This window comes from Mchenga conophoros, linkage group LG23 (assembly GCF_057382185.1).
Source record: "Mchenga conophoros isolate Kocher_MC1m ecotype Shallow Benthic linkage group LG23, M_conophoros_male_GT1.1, whole genome shotgun sequence".
Lineage (NCBI taxonomy): Eukaryota > Metazoa > Chordata > Actinopteri > Cichliformes > Cichlidae > Mchenga > Mchenga conophoros.
This window is the reverse complement of record NC_140547.1, coordinates 18,148,156-18,169,638: the sequence shown is the minus strand read 5'-3', so window position 1 is coordinate 18,169,638 and position 21,483 is coordinate 18,148,156. Positions and strand designations below refer to the sequence as shown.

General features: G+C 41.0%; 1 protein-coding gene across 1 annotated transcript; it reads left to right on the top strand.

Moving 5' to 3' along the window:
* Nucleotides 1-1,521: 1,521 nt before the first annotated feature.
* Nucleotides 1,522-20,002, top strand: LOC146546968 (pinopsin-like). The gene is made up of 5 exons (XM_085264046.1): nt 1,522-1,610; nt 3,411-3,943; nt 16,551-16,876; nt 17,283-17,516; nt 19,368-20,002. The coding sequence occupies exons 2-5, from the start codon at nt 3,568-3,570 to the stop codon at nt 19,617-19,619; spliced, it is 1,188 nt and encodes a 395-aa protein (XP_085120172.1). The 5' UTR covers nt 1,522-1,610; nt 3,411-3,567; the 3' UTR covers nt 19,620-20,002.
* The last annotated feature ends 1,481 nt before the right edge of the window (nt 20,003-21,483 follow it).

Below are 21,483 nucleotides of genomic sequence, written 5' to 3'. Positions count from 1 at the left end.
AGCTTCTTTACAGTTGGTCAGTTTGCATGAGGATCTGGTTCAAAAATCTAATTCTTCCTCAGCCTCTGGTCAATTTTTAAAAGAACCAAATAAAAAGTCAGTAGTAGTAAATGAGGGGTTGTAGGAGTTGTGTTTGCACACATGAAAAAGACATTTGATGCAGTCAGCCTGACTGCAAAGAAAATACTGTTCAAGACTTAAAGGAGAACCATTAATTCTTGAGAGTTCAAGTGGTGTCCCGCAAGGTTTAATATAAGGCCGTTTTTTTTTTAAAGCTCTTTTGTTTTTAATTATTGATGGTGTTTTCATGTTGTTTGATACTGCTTGTTGCTTCACCGGACATTTTCTCATGTCGCCATCAGACAGCTTCATCAGGAGCCACACAGAAGAAGCAGCAGCAGCTCGATTTCAGGTGAGAATGAAGACAAACGAGAGTTCCTGTCCTTTTTCCTCCAGCTGATCTGACTTGCAGGCACAACATAAAAATAACCTGATTAGTCGAGTTGGTGTGAAAATAAATGTCAGTGTTTGATGGCTGGCAGCTGTGGACTCTTCCCTTCCCGCCTCGTCTTTCTCCTTCTCTACTTGTTTGAATCATGATTTAGGAGAGATGAATATAATGGAGTCTACAGTGACCGTCATCTATTTCTGCTCTTTCACTCTCTGCGTGATTCAGCTAAGAGTTTGATGCCTTGCTCTGCAGCTCCTCAGCGGACCGCCTCTTTCTATCAGCGTTTCCAATCCGAATGTCTTCCAGCTATCAGCCTTCATCAGGTTAGAAGATTGGATGCTGGAGGTGCTGACAGCTGTGCTCCCCAGATGGAACTGCTTGGGGAGCTCGGCCATGTTGTTTTCTCCTTCATTGAATTCTCAGAAACGGGATGGATACTTCAGGGAAATGAGGCTCAGTTGGGCATTTGAGTTACTTCTCTGCAGTTCTGGATTCCTCAGACCTGACAAAAACATCCTCTGCCAAGGCCAACATCCTTGGTTATATTTTTAAAGAAAATGATGGGTATTTGGACTTCCTGCTTTTGTGATCCACCTCATCTGAGTAAAATTAGACTGACAGTCACTAAAAACCAAGTTCAATGCATTACAGTGTTTAAAGACCGAGTCAGTCTGGAGGTGGTTTTTTTAAGCTTTTTTTTGGGGGGGGGGGGCAACTGCATGTTTATCTCAAGCTTCACAAGTTTATCTCAGTTTATATCTTTTGAAATGCTTATTAAAAGACAAGCAGTTTTTTTAACACGATTTTACAGTTTGTGTTGTTATTTTACTTTTATTGTGAAAGATTCCAATGTCATAGTTTTTACACAGTCAGTTGTATTTCTAAATAAGCAGCTTTTACATAGTGACTCATGTCTGCCAATCTTTAAAAATGAACAAGAGTTCAGTTTTGCTTTTGGATACAGAGGTCAGGCACACACTGACGTCAGGTCTGCTCCTGCCCATGTTATGTGACCAATATAGGTTACCATGGTGATTTATCCAGGTAAAAAGAGAGCCAGTTTGGTGACACAGAAACTTAACTTTAAGCCTGACATGGCTCGCTACTCCACGAACCTGGCTTCATAGTACACTCCTCTGGACCCTCTATCAATTTTCAGGTGAGTTAAACATCGGCTCATACCTACGCATCACACAAAGTGGACGAGTTCTGATTTCAGAAATCTGAACTGAACCATTTTAAAAACATGGAAAATAAGATTTTAGGATAAAACCTGAAGAAGGAGATTTCCCCTTCATCATCAGCTTGTCTTCTTCAGAGACCACGTGAGTTCTGAGGGACCTGACACACTTTCCTTTTCATCCTGGGTGATGGCAGAGGACAGAAGAATGTCATCAATCACATGTTTCTCCAGTTTATTGCAATACCAAAACTAGCACATACACCCTTAGTATTATTATTTATTTATTTTTATAAAGCCACATAAGACATTTGAAAATTCAAAATGGCTGTTTATTCTGAAGAAAAGAAAGACGTCCTGAAAACCAACCAGAAGATTCCTTTTTAAATGACTGAAGCGTCAACTTTTATACCTGACAGTAGAGAAGTTGATTGAAAAGGGTTTTCACATGATTTATTTTTTAACTGCAAGTCTGCATGTCAAAGAGCACAAGAACCTCAAAGGGAACTGCCGCTGATGCACCTGTCAGAGTGTGAGAGTTAAAAAGTGTTTAATGTACAGCAAGGTTAACTGTTGTTCTATGAAAACTAACACATTTTACAAGAGAAGTGTTTTAGAGACAGCACACTGCTGAACTCCAGAGCGAGAGAGGAGAGATCTGTTTACAGTCTTAACTTTTATTTCTCAGGACAAAAAAGGAGGGATTTACAGCTAAATAAAAACTGACACGTAACACCAAAAAACAAACTTTAGTTTTAATTTAAGCTGAAAGAAGTTGGGAAGCCAAACCTTCCGAACATCAGGGTGAATACTAATGTCAAACTGGTTACTTACAAACATCAAAGTCATTTAAATCATGCAGCAGATTATGAAATGCTGCTGTCTTCGCTAGTCGGACCATAAAATCTTCATCAGTAAAACTAAGTATTGTTTTTATTTTCATGTATGACACTGGGACTGTGACTCAGTCTGACACTCTCAGTGAGCTTTGGCCCTGCCATACTTGCAGGCAAACACTGCTGCATCTTTATATCTGCGAACACTTTATAGTTTATTTTAGTCCATTTTTAATTCTGTGCTTTAATATTTTTTTCCTTTTGTCAATTTTGTGTTCTGGTTGATATTTTTAGACCCTGTAACACGGCACATACACCGAGCATAAAGTTTTATTTGGTATTCATTACTGCACTGTCATGACATCCTTACATGTTTGACCTGGTAGTTGAACTGTGCGGTGAATCTAAAAAATTAAAGTCATTCAAACCTATTTTGTACCTACATTATAATCAGTCCAGTCCTTTTTGGTTACTTAAATGATCCTGTTAGAGCTGTGATGTCACATGTGTTTCCTGTTGGTCAGCTCTCTCTTGATAAAGACATTTTTACTTTTCTTACATTTTGTTTTTGTTGCTTTTTCCTTTTTATCCTTCATAAATGAAGGATATTCAACAGTCACTCTGCCAAAAACAGATCGCAGTTTCTACCCTGACATGTCCTCTCTCAAAATGAGCTGATATCACTCGTGAGAGAAATGTTTGACATGTGTTTAATAGATTATAGACCAACGAGTCATTTACAATGTTTAAATAAGGGCAAAAATGAATTTTTGGCACAACGCCTGCTCTGAGGCAGCTGTTCTCAGGTGTTCTGCCTCCTGTCATTTGAAACACAGTTTCCTCACTCTCTCTCTGTGTGTCGTCACTCCTCTCTCTCCCCTCTGTATTTAAAGTGTGTTTCGCTGTGCTCGGAGCTGTGAGGAGTATTTCTGCTCTTCCTCAGCGGGTCCTCGGACTCCTCCCTGCCCGGGGATTATCAAACAGCCTGATCCGAGCGGGGGTCTTCAGCAGGAGGATGGCGCAGAGCGCAGCGCGGAGGCGCCATGAGAAGCTGAGCTGACTTGGATCCACTCAGAGGAGAGCAGGAGGAGCACAAGGACATGTTCTCGGAGCTGAGCGGCTTCAACCTGACCTCTAACCTCAGCGAGCCTTCCACCGCTCCGGGTCAGGAAGGGGACGAGGAGTGGAGAGACGCACCGCTGGAGCGGCTGTCGCGCGGAGGTCACGTGGTGGTGTCGGTGTGCCTCGGCTCCATCATGGTGTTCGGCTTCCTCAACAACCTGCTGGTGCTGGTGCTGTTCTGCCGCTTCAAGAGCCTGCGGACGCCCGTCAACATGATGCTGCTCAACATCAGCGTCAGCGACATGCTGGTGTGCGCGTGCGGCACCACCCTCAGCTTCGCCTCCAGCCTGCAGCGCCGCTGGCTGTACGGCCGCCGCGGCTGCATGTGGTACGGCTTCATCAACTCGTGCTTCGGTAAGTGTATGTACCCCTGGAGCCTCAGATCCCGAGAGGCTCTGTCAGGTTACCGGTCTGAGCTGACCAATCACTGGCTTCATTTAAGAGCAACTTAAAAAAAAGTTTTTCTGTTGAAACAAACAGTTAAACTTAATTTTAAACTTTATTTATAAACAGCAAAAGTGAAAAGATTATGTCAACGTTTCTGCGCTTTATTTTGAAAAGTCTCCAACCAGACTCCCTGCAGCTTTCAGAGGTTTAAGAAGCGGTCCTCTATTTTTTCATGCTGCCGATTTTATTCAGTGTTTACTTACTTTACAGCTTTATTTATTCCATATTTTCTGTGGATCCAGCTGCACTTTATTCGCTTTACATTTGAGCAGTGCACAGGTTTGATCCTGATGTTTTCTTCTCCCACCTGTTGAGTTCTCAGGGGTCACGTGGGCCATGTTTCGTGAAGTGGGTGGAGATGCAGATAAAGTGCAGCTGCCTGCTGCAGATAACAAACCTCTGTCCGAACACGGGACCTCAGGGGACCCACACATGAGCTCTGGTAATGTGATCAGAATCAGCTCTGGGTGGTTTTATTAAATGTAGCACACAACAGAAAATAATCAGACCACAGGAAGTGGACTGTTACCTGCTCTGTTCTCACCTGGGCTCAGTTTGAGCTACATGGAGCTGCAGCTTCAAGACTTGTATAGGCTCAGTTTCACAGACATGGATCAAGGCCAGTCTGGCTGGTTAGTAACTAGGGCTGGGCAAGGCTGGACTGGGACAACAAATCGGCCCGGGCATTTTGATTAGAGACCGGCCCACCAGGATAAAGATTGAAAATGTGACGTCATTCAGGGGTAAAACCGCAAAGGATTCTGGGAACTTGTGGCAAGAGGTACTAGCGCACGCAGGCTTTCAATTGAACTCAGTTACACAGCGATAAAAAGAAACCCAAAAAATGTCAAGAAGCTGTTGTATTATTAACTGAAATAGCCGGTCGCATGACAGCCACGGAAAGCCGACGGGTAAACAGATCGTTTTTTTTTTTTATCGGATTACGTCGTTGAAGAGAAATTTTTTAAGCCATGTTTCCGAAGTAAGAGCCGACGGATGGTCTGGATATACCAAATATAACGTCTCAGAACACTCCAGCTCACATGTTAGTCTGCTCCAAGCATTCCCACAAAGGTCAGAGTTTTGTAGTAGTTAATACGTCGTTTTTCTTAACATAATTGGTGATATAGGTTACAAGCAAGTCTGGCGCTGAACAGAAATTGTCGCGCTATGCTCCTTTATTTATTGTGCATTAATAGTGAATTGTCCTGACACAATATTGCGTTTCGCTTCTGTTATCACCATGGTACATTGACAAAAAACATATACTTTTATTCACAGGGTAAAACAGTTGTTTTGTATCACTAATTGTCCATTGCGATTACAACATACAATATTATTGTCACTGCTACATTTCTGTAATGCTGCCAGAAATTATTTCCACTACTAATTAATTACCGTTGAGCTCAAAGGTTATATTAATAAACGGTTAACGAATGTGTATTTATGACGACGATTTGTGAGACTGGTAAACTTACCTCTGTTCGTACGATGGTCTTTCGTTCTACACGGTGCGTTTCAAGGTCCTGCACCCATCCGTCGGTAAACTGTACCTGGGCTTGTTGCAGTGACCTGAAGTTACTAAAAACTTCATGAGTGTATGCACTCACTCCCAGAACCGTATAATTATAAATCTGAGCGTGGTGAAAGTTGGGCAGCACGCTAACGTCTTTTGTCCACTCTGTGTGCTCGTAAAGGTCTGACCCTTTCACTCCGTTGATTTTTTCCTCGTATCTTTTCTTTGTCTTTTCATCGAGTCTGTCTTTGTACGGACCGGCATTGTCCTCCTTTTGTTTTGTACATTCCTTTTTTGTGCGGCAAAGAAAAAACAAGAAGGTATTGGAACCGGAGATTGAACGTTTTGCGGTGCTGCAAATGCTTGCATTTGATGCGGTACTTTGATTGTTTTGCCACTAGTTCCCGGCATGCAATGCGCGAAAATCACGTGATTGCTAAACAAGGGGGCGGGTGCATCCGGCCTCCTCGGCTGTAATTGGTCCAGCCCAGAGTCGATCATGACCAACTGGCCAATCCAACACCTTTCATTATATATACCCTTCCTAAAAAAAAAAAATAATCCATCGGCCCATAAAAACAAAAAATCACCAGCGGCCCACCGGGCATATGCCCGGTATGCCCGATGGCCAGTCCAGCTATGGGGCTGGGTATCGTCACTGATTTCTAGAATCGATTCGATTCCGATTCACAAGGTCCGATTTGATCCACGATTCGATTCGATTTAAATCTGAGAAATTTTGCCTCAGACAGTCAGAAATATTATAATTCAGATCAGTACATTTACATATTTTTGTATCTATAAAAAGGAAGCTGACACTCGCAAGACTCTATCAAAAGTGTGAGCATCACAGCAGATGCCTTTGTGTCAAAGTAGCTGAAGATAAAACACAGAAAAACATGAAGGTGATTTTCCTGGCCTGGGATTTTATAAAAATATTCTGCAGTACATCAAAAACGAAAGAAAACCATTAATCAACATATGAACATTACCTCTGAAGTTACAGCGGTTTTATTACAGACACAGCTAAGCGTTTTGCATTTTGTATAATTTTAAAAAGTTTACATTTGTTCAGAAGCCTATTGAACAGCAGAAATGAGTCTTTCTTTTCAGAAGTAAGTAAAAGGGAAAAAAAAACAGCGGCCGACAGCGCTGTAAACAACAGTAGACTTGTGCGTAACAAGCAAGTGAATAATGCAGAAAACAGATTTTTAGACGGGAAACTGTTCTTGAAGTATATAGAGAAAGCGAGAGAGAGCGAGAGAGAGCTGTGAATGAAGTGTGATTTTATCATGGTGCAAGCAAAACAGCAAAAGTCAGAGGGAATTCATGACGATGTTTATGTGAAGTGTAGTTTGGATCTTCTTTTGCTGCTGGTTCGGTCAATAATGTTTGGAGAGAGATAAAACCAACAGCTTTAGAATCAGTGTAAAAAGGGCGTAAACACAAAGCGCGGACCCGCCGAAACATTGGAATCAGCGAGCTGTCGGCTTTCAACCCCGACCGTGTCCGTGCCGTCGGGTGAGAAAGGCGACATCTCACTGATTCTGATCCGTCGGCGGGTCCGAGCTTTGCGTTCACATCTTTGTGCAGAATCTGTGTACCTGCTCTCATTTACTGTTTTAGCTTTTCGGTGGTTCTTGAAATTTTGTGAGGTTTAACCTGAGATTCTGGCGTTTCGGGCATTTTAAAAAAATCAATTCAGGATTTTAATGAATCGATATCACGTTATCCAAACCAGAATCGATTTTAATCGATAAATCGATTATCAAAACCCACCCCTATTAGTAACCTTGGTTGTTGTTAACAAGTACAACAAATTTAGATTGGCATGTAAACCACGCCCATCAGAAAAAAAGAAATAGTTAAAAACAGCAAACAGACAATAACAACAATAATAAATACACACCTGAGGGAATGATTGTGCAGAGTGCAATGACAGTCCTGAAAGTTGTTATCAGTGCAATGCGGGAAGTGGGGGGGGTCAGTTTAAGCAGTACTGGATTTGTCTGTGCCTTTTGCCTGATGGCAATTTTGCAGCTCAATCCAATTCATTTTTTTTATATGGCACCAAATCACAACAGCAGCCACTTTTTCTTTTAAATAAATTATTAATTACTGATAAACTGTTGAGGTATTAAAGACTTCTTGGGTATAGTGAGAAAAAGATTATGATTATTTCCAACTTTTCTTTTGATGAAGCGCCAATTTACCTGTCGCCATGGTGACATCCCCTCTAAAGAGCCTGGACAATATAGCAGCTGGAGGCTCAGTTTATACTTCCAGTTGATCGATATAGTTTCAAATGATGCTGAGGGTTACAGTAAAAAAAAAAGTGACAGGTTGTTTACCAAACAGCAGATCAGGTGCATCAAGTCAAGTAAGGACATAAAACGTGGATGGAGAGGACCCTAACCTACAAGCAGCCACAGAAAAGCTTCATTCAGACAGATATGAAGAAAACCATTTCAAAACAGATCCTGATCCACCCACCCAGCTTCTTAGGTTTTTGTGCATAATGTGATGTGATAGGTTTGTAGCATAAACCCTATTCGCTGGAACGTTGAAGACAATATAATTACACTGCAAAGCAAGACACAAGGTTCTGGTTTACTCATGCATGAGGGAGGTGTCTGGCTGGAGCCAAGTGTCGTCCCACCACTTGACCTCCGTCAGAGACTCTCAGCCAGGCTCCCCATAGCACTCCTTTTATTGTGGTTACATGAATATGCATAGGTTCATTAACATATGACGTCTTACATAGGTATACATGTGAACAAAGAATACTGTGTGTGTGTGTGTGTGTGTGTGTGTGTGTGTGTGTGTGTGTGTATGTAGGTGTGTGTGTGTGTATGTAGGTCAAGATGTGACCCTGTGAAGCCTCCCTAAAGCTAGTGCCAGGATGTCTGAGTCCATCTAACAAAAGGCTCTTATACTTAAACAGATATACATGTGCTTGCTATACCATAAATCAACAAGAAAAGATAAACTCTCCTAGGGAGTATGTGATTTATACCAAGGACACTCTAGAAGAACGGATGCACTCCCTAACACACAGAGCTGTTACTTTAGGATGAAACATCCTTTCAATCCACCAATGATTATATACACTTCTAAGCATATATGAGTAAATATTTCTAAGCATAAATGACAATCAACAATACAAATCTAACATTTCCCCCCTTTTTGACCTTTATGCTTGAAAAGTTCCCAGTTATGAATACCTCATGTCTGACAGTTTCAATGCAAACATTGTTATATTCAGCATATGTCAAATCACCCTAAATTACTGAAAAAATACACAGTTTAACAAATGTATTAGCAGTTATCTCATTCCTCATTGATCTCATCTCATGGCAAACTGCATCCTACAAGCAAACAAAGAAATTGTTAATTTAATAGTGAAAATAAGAAAGTAACATTTTCAAAAACATCTCAGCTTGGTGATGCTTCCTCCGGGTGTGCAAATCACATGTCTCTCTGCAGGGTGGTTTGAGCTCTGCAGGGCGTCATGAATGTCTCTTCCAGATGTTTCCATCATTGTCCATAGGACCAGAGTCCAAACGTATGTAGAATAAACATTCAAACATACCAGTTGGTTTTGTTGTTTGTCAACATGGGTCTCAGCTATTTCCAAAGCTGCAGACCTCTCAGCACTCTAGTTTTATGGCCTCTCATTACCCCATTCAAGCCTTCGTCCTGCGAGGGGGATATTTATGACTCCTTAATTGTCCACGCTCTGCAGAGAAACACCTCTGTGGAAAGGGTGCAGGGTTGTCTTACTGCTGTTATGATCCCAGCAGCCTTCAGAGTGTCATCGTATGCACAGTACAGTGGCACATTAGGTGATGTTCATAGTAAACTGCTGTCATCACCACCATAGTTTCTGGTTCCTGTGCTTTCACAGAATCATGATGTCATCCTCGAACTCCTGCGCTGTCGGTGGAGCTTGGCACGCTCCTCATCCCTCGAGTTTTCGTGTTCCAACGCTGCTGAAGGTTTAAGGCAGAGCACGTCGTACACCTTAGTTGTCTTCCTCAGCGTCAATATTGAATCTTTCATTTTATTTAAAATCTTGCTGTGGGAAGTCTCCTCTTGATCTCCTGGAAGCTTAGTAGCACAGCTCTCTGTGTCCTGTCTGCTGTGCTGAAGATGATCTCTGATCCTCCTGAAGTCTCTCTCCCATCTTGTGGACGATCCTCTCCTCTATTTTGCAGGCAGTTTCATGGTCCTTGCTGTGGCTCCAAGGTCTGATTTCATGATGGGCCCCAACCAGCTTGATCTTTGACCTCAACCACTGCCTGGGCTGTCCGCTATGCCTGGAATGTTTCTCCTCACTGCTGCACCACTATATTTCAAAAAAACTTCTATTTGGAGAGCATGTCAACAATCATCAAACCACATTCTTTAGTTCAGTGAACTTCACTTATAGGCCATCGAAGCCTCATCTGAACATGGATGCACCACTTGCATAGATTTAATACTTGTAAATAAACAGCTAATCACACAAATCACTGCAACAATAATAGTAAACATTGTTTAATATTAATTCTGGACCCCACCTCTTGACGCATGGACACGCTCATGCGTCAACTCACCAAACCTGGATCCCTGTCTTAAAAACTGGCTCCACCAGGAGCCTGCATACACAAGATCTGGAAATAAAATCAACCTTCACACGTATAAACAATTATATCAAAAGAGTAGTAAGCATTCAGCACGGGCAAGACAAGTGTCATGTGCATGTTTTCTCAAATCATTAAATCACTATCATTACCATAATTCGCCCCAAACATGGATCATCCCATGTGCTCAGTTAACATTAACGTAATCGGTGACTTCTCTTAAGCAAAGTCACTCCACTCACATATTATTATTATGGGCTCAAAGTGGCCAGCAAAGAGCCCATAATAAACTATTCCATAAATACCGCAATCTCTTATTTGTTTTACTCATGTCACTTGTCCGTTTCAGCTGAATCCTCCACAGCATTCTCAAAGAAACAAACATTAGCAATACACATTGACTGTGGGCAGACGGAGGTCAGACACAGGTCAACAGGTTCCAGAGGTGCCATAAAAAAAAGACCATAAAATCAACCCTAGCTGTGGAAAGAATGTCAGTCACATGTAAACCCAGAAATCCTATAGTAGAAAAACATCAACCAGTTGTCCTGGTATAAATCATGTGATCAAACCACATGAAGAACTGTAATGCTGTAGAAAAAAAAAAATGCAATGTTAGCGCTGCGCAGATGTATAGAATTTCTCACAGTTTCTTTTACCAATCAGTCAGCTTCCCTTTTTATTTCCATTCATTCATGCTTTCTTTGCTGATAGTGGAATCGATTGTCGCATTTAGTTTCCACTCTCAGCAAAATGACGTCATTTCAAAAAGAAAAAGAACTTTTGATAGGATTACATCGCTGAATCCGGTTTTGGACAGGGACTTTCATTTAATAATTGTCCCAAATGAGTGGCTTTCTCGATCGGTCGCATAGCACTTTCAATTCCCGACGTGCAGATCTGCTTTAAAGAAAAAAAATAAACAAACAAAATCAGTGCCTGTTCAAAAGATAAAAATGAAAAATAACAAATTATCAAACCAAACTTTCAGTGCACTGTAAAAGTATCAAAATAAAAAGGCCTTGTTAAGTCATGACACAAACTCTTCACCTCAGGTAAATCATACCATTAGCATGGTTCATGGCATCATACCATCATACTAATCGGCAGGCTCGACTTCACAACAGAAGAAAAATCATCAGCTAGATTCACTCCAAATCAATCATCAGCTGCACAAAACACAACATAACCCTAATGTCATATTAGCTATGAGTTTAATCACCAAGTCTGTGCTCGTCACTCATTTAGGCCACAGATCTATTCTATTCAATTTTCCTTTTTCCTTCATCATAAAACATGTAACATGTTGTCATGCACTTCACAAAAAACGTTTGTTCAGAGTTGTATATCTAGATACAGAATTCACTCGCACATCAAACAGGAAACTCAGTGTTATAGGGTCTCCACTCAACACAACAAACTCCAACACATCTCATTCACTCGTGCTAAAATTCAGTCACCTTTCATTAATCTAAGAACCGATCAACTAATTTGCATATCAGTTATTAACCCACTAAGTTGACAGGACGACAGAAATGCATGTTCAAAATATTATCACAAAAGACAATTTCCCTCATACAGTAAATTACTTGCTGCATCAATCAAGCAGGAAGCTTCTCCCAATTTACCATTTTAACACTAAATTTATTGTCTGATCGCTGGTTAGTCAAACCAGGATTGTTTTCCACAAAAGTTAAATTGTTGTCCTGCAACTTGGACAGTCAATTTTTTTTAGGATAAATTCAGTATTTGATAACAAGTGTCTGCTAAATTGACACTATTTTACACTGATGAAAGATAACAAGCTAATTTTCATTGCATGTGTGTGGAGCTGTATATCCAGCAGAGCATGCAATGTGCTATGAGTTTCACTGGTCTTTACATCACACGAGGTGACTTGGACAAGATAATAAACAGACTCACACACTTAAAATGTTGTCTAATCTTCATAAGCTATTTTGTGTTTGGAATTGTTAGTAGGGTTAATATATGTTCTGTTTTTATGTATCTTCTGAAACAGGTTACCATCGGCAACCACACTGTGTGTTGTTAACCCCTTCTACAAATACCCTCTTTTAATGTGTAACACTTTGTGTATGGTCTTGTGTTATCTCTGGTGGATATTAGCTGCATGTGTGGTGTCACCTTTCCATTTTCTAACAGTACACTTGCATACCTCAGTGCTTGTCCCCTTCCCCCTTTTGTGGTGGTCTGGACACTGTGTCAATCCTCCACTTCCAGGCAGTCGCTTGTCTCCCCGAATTCCTTAACCTAATTTGATTGGCCACACTAAAACAGCAGCCTCAGTCCTCCTCTCCTCCTCTCCTTCTCTCCCACTTTTCAGTCCAATGGCAGTCAGCTTTTTTTCCAGCTTTGCCCCGTGTCTCTCTTTGTCCCACTGTCTCTTTCATTGCCATCTCACTCCAAACATGGCAAATGTCAAACTCAGACAGTCTTCTCAAAAGTCCTTCACACACAGTGAGGTTGCAGCTGGCTGGAAACGCATCTCCATCCATCCAATCTAGATGATGGTTCTTCTCTTTCTGATGCCGTTTGCCCACAGTGCTGCTGGACCTCTCTGCTCAGATTGTCTCTTGGACTCCTGTCCACTGTTAAATGTTCATGCTCGTGCTTCTGAAACTGCACTCGGTGTCTTCAGGGAGAGATTCGTTTCCTTGGATCTTGCTTGTTCAGGATGAGGACGGGAAGCTGCAAAACAATTCAGCCAAAAATTCTGGCTGAGTGTTTCTAATTTTTCTAATGATTTCAACCTATAATTTTCTTACGACTGCTGCCCGTGTAGGATTGATCCAGGTCCGTTCCCCACCTGTAAACGACAGACTGAGAGACTTTCATTATTATCATCACTGCTTAATCATCACACATCTCTCTGTCTGTGTTTGTGTGAACAATCCTTTCTTAAAAGCAGAAAATGACATTGTAGTTGTTTTTCGGCTGATCAACACAAAACCTTTTTCCTATGATTATTTTTCTTCGTCTACAATGTAATTTGTCTCTTTTTCACTCTTTTTTTTTTCCCTTCACAATAGCTTGTGATCTGCAAAATCACTGCTCTCACTCACAATCAAAGGCAATTACTTTTGCACAGTGCACAAAAACACTGTGATGTCAGACACATTCACACTCACTTTTTCATCTACATAAATAAACCATATGGCTGGAGATATGCGCCATGGTGATCCATAGGCATGATCACCAGTTTATTTAATTATTTTTAATCCAACAAAACAAATAAACAAAAACTGATGCTACACACACACGAGTCAAGGTGCAGAAAAACTGCTCATGGAAACGCTGCACACTCTCTGTTTCCCTCTCTTTGAGCAGCTCTCAGACAGCTCTTGATCTGATAATGTGTAGCTTGCTCATCAGCTCAAAAAACAAAAACAAAACTGCAACGCGACATCACACAGTAGTTGCAGCATATTAGTTGTTTTCACAGGCGTGCTGTATATCTCAACAATGGCTCATAATAAGACGACAGTCTTTCACACAGGTCAAGTGCCTCTATGCACTTCATTAGTTTAAATATTTACCTATATCACTTCACCTCACATGTCATTGTACTGAATTTAAGCAACCACAAGCTTAATGTAGATTACTTTTAACAACTATCCACCTCAATTACGTCCATGGTCTGGCACACAGGCTGTTAACATTTTGTGTCAGGAGGGGGTGGGGGGAAAGCCACCCACCAGAGCACAGCTGCTGATGTGGGCTGGCCTTTTCCACACACTCTTCAAGGCTGGTGTGTTTTCTGAAAACTTCTAACATTTGAATCTCTTCCATTTATAAGCCTGCGATTAACCGCACGGCTCAGGTCCGCGTGAAACCCGCGCGACCGCATTCGCGTGCACCCACGCAGCTGTGGAGCCTTCGCTCTCTCTCTTTTATACATAAATACTTTGTGCTGCCAGGAGCAAAGTCCAGCACAAACGTCTTTCTCCCTCTAACTCACTCTTGGTTGCTTAGAAACCATAATAACAACAACAACTGCTGACGTCACACACCACGCGTTCTGCTCCGCACACACTCACACACAACAACAACAACGAGACGACGACAAAAATGACAATAACACAAAATAGGCCTACTCCGGACTCACACCGGACCGCTCGGGACCCTGACCCAGCTGTGGGACGCTCACCCACTCGCGCGACAAAACCCAATGAAGGGACGCTCGGGACACACACCCAGGGCGATTTCAAAACCGGACACACACCGGACGCTTGGGACCCTTGGGCGATTTAACCAAAACTTCTTTTTCGGGACACTAACCCAGTTATCGCTCCACAAAGCAGCGAACTTCTCAACGCCTCACAAAATGGCAGAGACTGCACAACGACACGGTTATAGAGTCGGCCTCTTTAAACTTACTTGGCGTTGCTTAGCGTGTAATATCAGCCTGAATCCCGCCGATCGCCATTTATCGAGGAGAAGGACAGACAGCGAATCCACAGGAACTTCCTGGCTGACGTCAGTCTTTCAGCGTGCCTCTCCCCCCCCCTCGGTGAATGCGATCCCAGGGAGCCGGCATCGAAGGACCAATTAATGATAGGTTTGTAGCATAAACCCTATTCGCTGGAACATTGAAGACAATATAATTACACTGCAAAGCAAGACACAAGGTTCTGGTTTACTCATGCATGAGGGAGGTGTCTGGCTGGAGCCAAGTGTCGTCCCACCACTTGACCTCCGTCAGAGACTCTCAGCCAGGCTCCCCATAGCACTCCTTTTATTGTGGTTACATGAATATGCATAGGTTCATTAACATATGACGTCTTACATAGGTATACATGTGAACAAAGAATACTGTGTGTGTGTGTGTGTGTGTGTGTGTGTGTGTGTGTGTGTGTGTGTGTGTGTGTGTATGTAGGTCAAGATGTGACCCTGTGAAGCCTCCCTAAAGCTAGTGCCAGGATGTCTGAGTCCATCTAACAAAAGGCTCTTATACTTAAACAGATATACATGTGCTTGCTATACCATAAATCAACAAGAAAAGATAAACTCTCCTAGGGAGTATGTGATTTATACCAAGGACACTCTAGAAGAACGGATGCACTCCCTAACACACAGAGCTGTTACTTTAGGATGAAACATCCTTTCAATCCACCAATGATTATATACACTTCTAAGCATATATGAGTAAATATTTCTAAGCATAAATGACAATCAACAATACAAATCTAACATGATGTCAACAGTATAACAGGCAGAGGTCACGTCCAAAATCAACAGACCAGAACATTCTCATGCATCGCAGCACACTCTACGAAAACATGTTGCAGTGGAATGAGCTCTTCAACAGCTGGATTGAAAACGATCCAGAATGCTGTATTTGTCCAGAACAGCTGTAAGCTGCTCAGCCTGAACCTTTTCCAAAATCTTAGCAGTAAACAGTAATTTAGAGAAGAGTATGTAGCTGCTAAGAAAAGAAGGGTCAGCTTATTTTTTAAGTGGGTGGATAAGAACATTCTTAAAATAAACAGGAACTTGACCAAAGACCAGTGACGTGTTGATTTTAGTGACCACAGTGGCTGTTAGGCTGAAAGACATTTTTTGAACAAGTATGCTGGTATAATGTTAAGAGAGCAGGAGCCTACTTTCACTGAGACAACTAATTTTACCAGCTCAGGTAAAGGAGGTAAAAAATAACAGGCTGACCTGGGGTAGGAACAGGCACCAAACAGGAAGATGCCAAATATTATGTCTCACATTACAGATTTTTACTACAAAGAAAGAAAGAAAAATAAATATCAAATTTTATGACTGTTTTTTTTAACATTGACCATTGTTCACTGTAAATAGTCTCAGCAGAATTAAGGCAAATCTATTCAAATTACAATTTTTGATGCTAAACATGATTTAGTTACTGCACAGAGCTCAAATGGAGTCAGTACTGAAGATGTGAAAGCTGAAGTAGTGGTGACCCCTCCACACTATCATGATTTGCACTTATCTGCCCCTCTAGACTGAGCGGCAGGTACAGTAAGTGGACTTCCAGGGTAATTCCTTTATTTATGTTGCCTTTAAATTTCTGTCAAGAGTCGGTCATTCCCAGTTCCAAGGCAACATACCAATCTGCTTACTGCTGAAGATCACAGTTTTTATGCAGTATATGTTTTTGAAATGCTGCTCTCTGTGGAATTATCATTCTTATTCTTTGTTTTTACTAAGGTTACTGTAGCCCTGTAGTTATTCTGTTTTTTAATCTGCTCATGGCTGCTGGATTAAACTTGAGCTGGAGTCCATTCATTTTTCTGCATGTTAACGGATGTATTTTCTTTATTTCCAAATTGTAGATGAGTCCTTTTTTTAAGTTAACCTGATCACATCCTGTCTTTGTTCTTAGGCATCGTCTCCCTGATCTCTTTGTCCATCCTGTCCTACGACCGCTACAGCACTCTGATGGTGTACAACAAGCGGTCGGCGGACTACAGAAAACCCCTGCTGGCAGTGGGGGGGTCGTGGCTGTATTCGGTGATATGGACAGTGCCCCCCTTATTGGGCTGGAGTAGTTATGGCCTGGAGGGGGCGGGGATGAGCTGCTCGGTGTCATGGACTGAGGAGTCACCTCGCTCACATTCATACATTATCTGTCTGTTTGTGTTCTGCCTTGGGCTCCCCGTCCTGATCATGGTGTATTGCTACAGCCGCCTGCTCTATGCCGTCAAACAGGTGGTTCACGTTCACAGATGCTGAACATCTGGCAACTTAATTTATAATTTATATTTTCAATACAATAACGTCAACTAAAAGAGTTTTTAGTAGACATGTGTGTATATATTATATATTTTATATATGTTACATATATTTTTTTCCTTTAATTAAATTTGCATATTTATTTACATTATTCAGTTTATTAATTTATAATTTGCTATTTTAGGTATTTACACTTTTAAAGATATTTTTACTACCTAAATATTACAATATTTGTGCTTTGTTGCTTCTGACAGGGGTTTTTCTGTCTTTATCTTTTATTATTTCTGTATACTTATTTATGTTCTATTTTCGTGTCATGAGATTTTGATGGGACAATTTTGAAAATGTTTTAATGATAAAGTCCCTTCGTCTTGTCTGTCAGGTGGGTCGTATCAGGCGGACAGCAGCTCGTCGGCGAGAGTTTCACATTCTGTTCATGGTCATCACCACGGTGGTGTGTTACCTGATCTGCTGGATGCCATACGGCATTGTTGCCATGATGGCCACCTTTGGCCAGCCAGGACTCATCAGCCCCGTTGCCAGCGTCATCCCTTCAATCCTTGCCAAGACCAGCACCGTCATCAACCCTGTGATCTACATCCTCATGAACAAACAGGTGAGTGCTGGACTGAGCTGTTATCAGGTAGAAACAGGGCTTAAAATACGATTTGTCAGTACGGTAGGTAGGAGCACTGACACACTGATGAGGAAGAAAATAAAAATGCTAATAAATTAAAACATGCACCAAAAAAGTAAGATGAATAAATAATATTTTCTAATTTTTAATGTAGATTTTGTGACTTTTTTTCCAACTTTCATTATATACATATTAAAAAAATGTGTAGGAAAAACTAAACATATATATAAATATAATGAGTAAATGAACATTTTTATGTTTATGTTTTTTTTCTTTTTGAATATTTAATTTAAGTGAGACAGAGAGGTGTGGCAGGATTGTTTTTTAATTTAATCTCAGTGCAAACTACATCAGTATGATGCCTACACACAGACAGAAACACACATGATGTCATTAACAAAGTACATCACAATGTTTTCTTTTTTTTTTTTCAAAATCGTATATTTATTTAAAACTGTATTTAAAAAATGAACTTTAAATAGCAAATAAATATTCCATACTTTGAACAACCTAGCTCTCTAAAGCAGGGGTGTCAAACTCCAGCCCTGGAGGGCCGGTGTCCTGAAACTTTTACATGTGTCTCTGCTGCAACACACCTGAATAAAATTAGTAGGTCTTTAGCCAGACTATAGAACTTGGCTGCATGCTGAAGTGGCAACCCCTAACTCTACTCTACTCAACTCTACTGAATCAAATGGCTGAATTGCCACCTCAGCATGCAGTCACGTTCTATAGAATCTTGCTAATGACCTACTATTTGTATTCAGGTGTGTTGCAGGTGGGACACATGGACAAATTTCCTCGAGGACTGGAGTTTGGCATCCCTGCTCTAAAGGAATAAGAAGGAAAAATAGAAAATAAATTCTTAACATATCTAAAAAACTGAAAAAAAATATATTGGTTGTAAATATTTTAAATATTTTAATTGATTCTACATGTACAAAGATATACAGTTACACCTTAAAGTTTTAATGGAAGATCAAAAAGTAAGACAATTGAAATAAAAAAAAACGATGTTGCTTTTTTTGCTTGTTTTTTAATTAAGAACATCTATTCAACTCTTTGTTAACATAAGTATCAGCGAGTCACATGGCAGCAACTCAGTGCATTAAGGCATGTAAACATGGTGAAGACGGCCTGCTGAAATTTAAACTAAGCATTAGAATGAAGGAGAAAGACATTGTGGGAGCCAGATCCAGATACTGCTGCGACTTTCCCACATAATCATCTCTACAGTTTACAGAGAGTAGTCTTTAAAAAATTTTTTTAAAAATCCAGTGAGTGGCAGTTCTCTGGGAGAAAATCCCTTGTTGATGCCAGAGTTCAGAGGAGAATGTCCAGACTGCTTAGAGCAATTAGAAAGGAAACAGGAGCTCAAATTACCGCTTGTTACTACTAAGGTATGCAGAAGAGCATCTTTGAATGCATTCAGCCATGTCTCAGCGGTTGAGGCTGGTGATGGTGCTACAAGTTGTTTTAGAAAACAAATTAAATTTAATTACACTGATAAGCAAAGAAACATTTGGTTTATTTTGTGAATAGCATGTTTGCTCAGTAAGAGACTATCTGCCTGGAGATAACATCAACATCTGTCTGTTAATGAAGCAGGTATTATCATACAGAGCGAGTTTGGACTGGAGAGCTCACAAACTCCCATTTACATCGTAAAAAATATACTTTCATGGCATATCATTTGGCTAATCAACAAACTTCAGATGAGGTTATTGGGTAAGTGAGGATGGAGCTTAAGACAGAATAGCTGCCAACACTGGCATTGACATATATTATATTAAAACCACTAACAAAAACAAAAACAAATCTCTTTGTCAGTTCTACCGCTGCTTCCTGATCCTGTTCCACTGTAAACACCCACTGACGGAGGATGTACAGTCCTCCATGCCCTCCAAGACCACCATGGTCCAGCTGAACCGGCGCGTGTTGGATGGCAGCCCCGCCGGGCCATCTGGTACCAAACCCATTGTGCAGGAGGTGGAAGGAATCAGCGCTGCAGAATCTGACAAAACCGACCCCGTAGAGCTGCCGCTGCCACCCCTGCCACTGCCTGAAATCTCCTCCTCCTGACAGCCCTAAGCACTGACTGTTCACTGAAAAGTGGGGCCAGCAAATGTCTGTTTTTTGAACCCTTCAACCACCAACATCTCAGCTCATACTCACACCCATACTCATCACTTCTCAGTTTGTATGTGTTTCATTTTTTTTGGGAAACGATGAGGTCATACCCTAGATGCCAACCGTATTCAGCTGCTGTAATTATTGATTTAATAATGTGAGCTAAACTAATCTAACAGAAGAGTTAAATCCTGTTGTCGGATTCAACCGTTGAAATCAGAGGCTCGGTAGAAATCAGATTTTGCTTGTTTGTTTGCAGCCCTCAGACTTTAATGACTAATTTGTGGGTATTTTGTCTATGGTCTGTGTCCTGTTGGTGTGTTGGGAATAAAGTGCTGTGCTCTGCTTTGACTCTCTGACTTTAATTTTAGTAGGCTCAATATGAGCGATGATTAGTAGTTCTGATGCATGCATGTCCTTTGATTTATTTATTTATTTTTTGGAAAACTACACAATTTCACTGTCCATAAAGAAGGCCACTAATACAAGATACGAGCTATTGCAAAGAAATGGAAGTTAAGGCCACTGTACAGGCCTGATTTTACAAACTTATGCTTGGTCTTAATGGCCAGGTCTCTTTTTTGCTGCTGCAAGTGCAACTAAAACAAGTTGTTGGGTCTGTGTTTCCACAAGCCCCGCTGGTTTAGAGACATATTCATCATGAAGAAAACAAGACAGTCAGCGATCGATCGATTTACTTGCAAGGGAGGCCTCGTCGGTGTCTACCACGACATCGGGGTCATTTACCACGAAATGACCCCGACGGCCTCCGCTTGCTGCCTTTTATTGGGAAAACAGTTCACACAATACACAGTAGTTTACACGTACCTCCCCTCGTAACCCCCCTTGGCACTGTATGTAGATGTGTGTGGGTGTGTAAGAATGTGTGTGTATGACCTCCTGCTGACCAAGGGTCATAAAAGCAGGAAGCAACATCACAAGAAACAGATCTTCCAGATAGGATGTGCCTGTGATAAAACACTACAGCCCCTACCCAGAACCTCGAGAATCTGGGGAGATGGACAAAGAATTCCTTTCATCACAGAGTTAAAACAATGTAGAGATGGTAAGCATAAAAATGACAACATTTAACAATTCACTTTAACAAAGTCACATTAGAAAATTCATCACTTACATTAAATGATTTTGACTCAGTCAGATTAGTAATTGAGCGCTGGTTAATAGAGCTACGTTGTACCTGCGGAGTGTTACTGAGCGGACCTAAAGCATCTTGAGCTGGAGCGGGGCACAGATTAAGTACACTATTCAGAAGTCATTCGTCATGTCAAATGACAGGCGGATAAACTCTCAGGTTGGTAATAAATGTATTACCTGTATAAGAAAACGCATCATGTAAACAAACGAGAGCCTAACAGTAACTGTTATGCTGGTAGCTAAAAATGCTAATTTAGCTTAGTTTGCCCTGGGTTCATCTTTGACAAACAAATATGATTGAATGTTTCCAGTAGAATTCCACAGTTGCCATCTTGTACCCTCTCAGAGCCCCGTATGCTTGCAGAGACCCCTACAGTAGGGAAATGTGTAAAAAGACTGTAGAAACCATTGTATTTTAGGTTTATTTATGTCTTACACAGCATCCCAGCTCTTTAGCTAACTTAATAACTTTAGCTAAAGTGAATAGTTAGTCTAATTAATTAGTGCAGCATTACTGGATCGCCCCTGTTTGACATGATATGATATATGACTCACACTGTGTTTAACTACCATAATAATTATTAATAATTCTTGGGTTACTGAGTGTATGATTAATTAAAGTTTTTTTTAAGACATACATACATTGTTATGTTTGACATGC

What these genes read in the sequence shown, in the direction of transcription:
- LOC146546968 (XM_085264046.1), top strand. Translation starts at nt 3,568, where the DNA reads ATGTTCTCGGAGCTGAGCGGCTTCAACCTGACCTCTAACCTCAGCGAG. An exon ending in TGCTCTATGCCGTCAAACAG is followed by an intron (nt 16,877 to 17,282) that starts GTGGTTCACGTT and finishes CTTGTCTGTCAG; the next exon opens with GTGGGTCGTATCAGGCGGAC. An exon ending in ACATCCTCATGAACAAACAG is followed by an intron (nt 17,517 to 19,367) that starts GTGAGTGCTGGA and finishes TCTCTTTGTCAG; the next exon opens with TTCTACCGCTGCTTCCTGAT.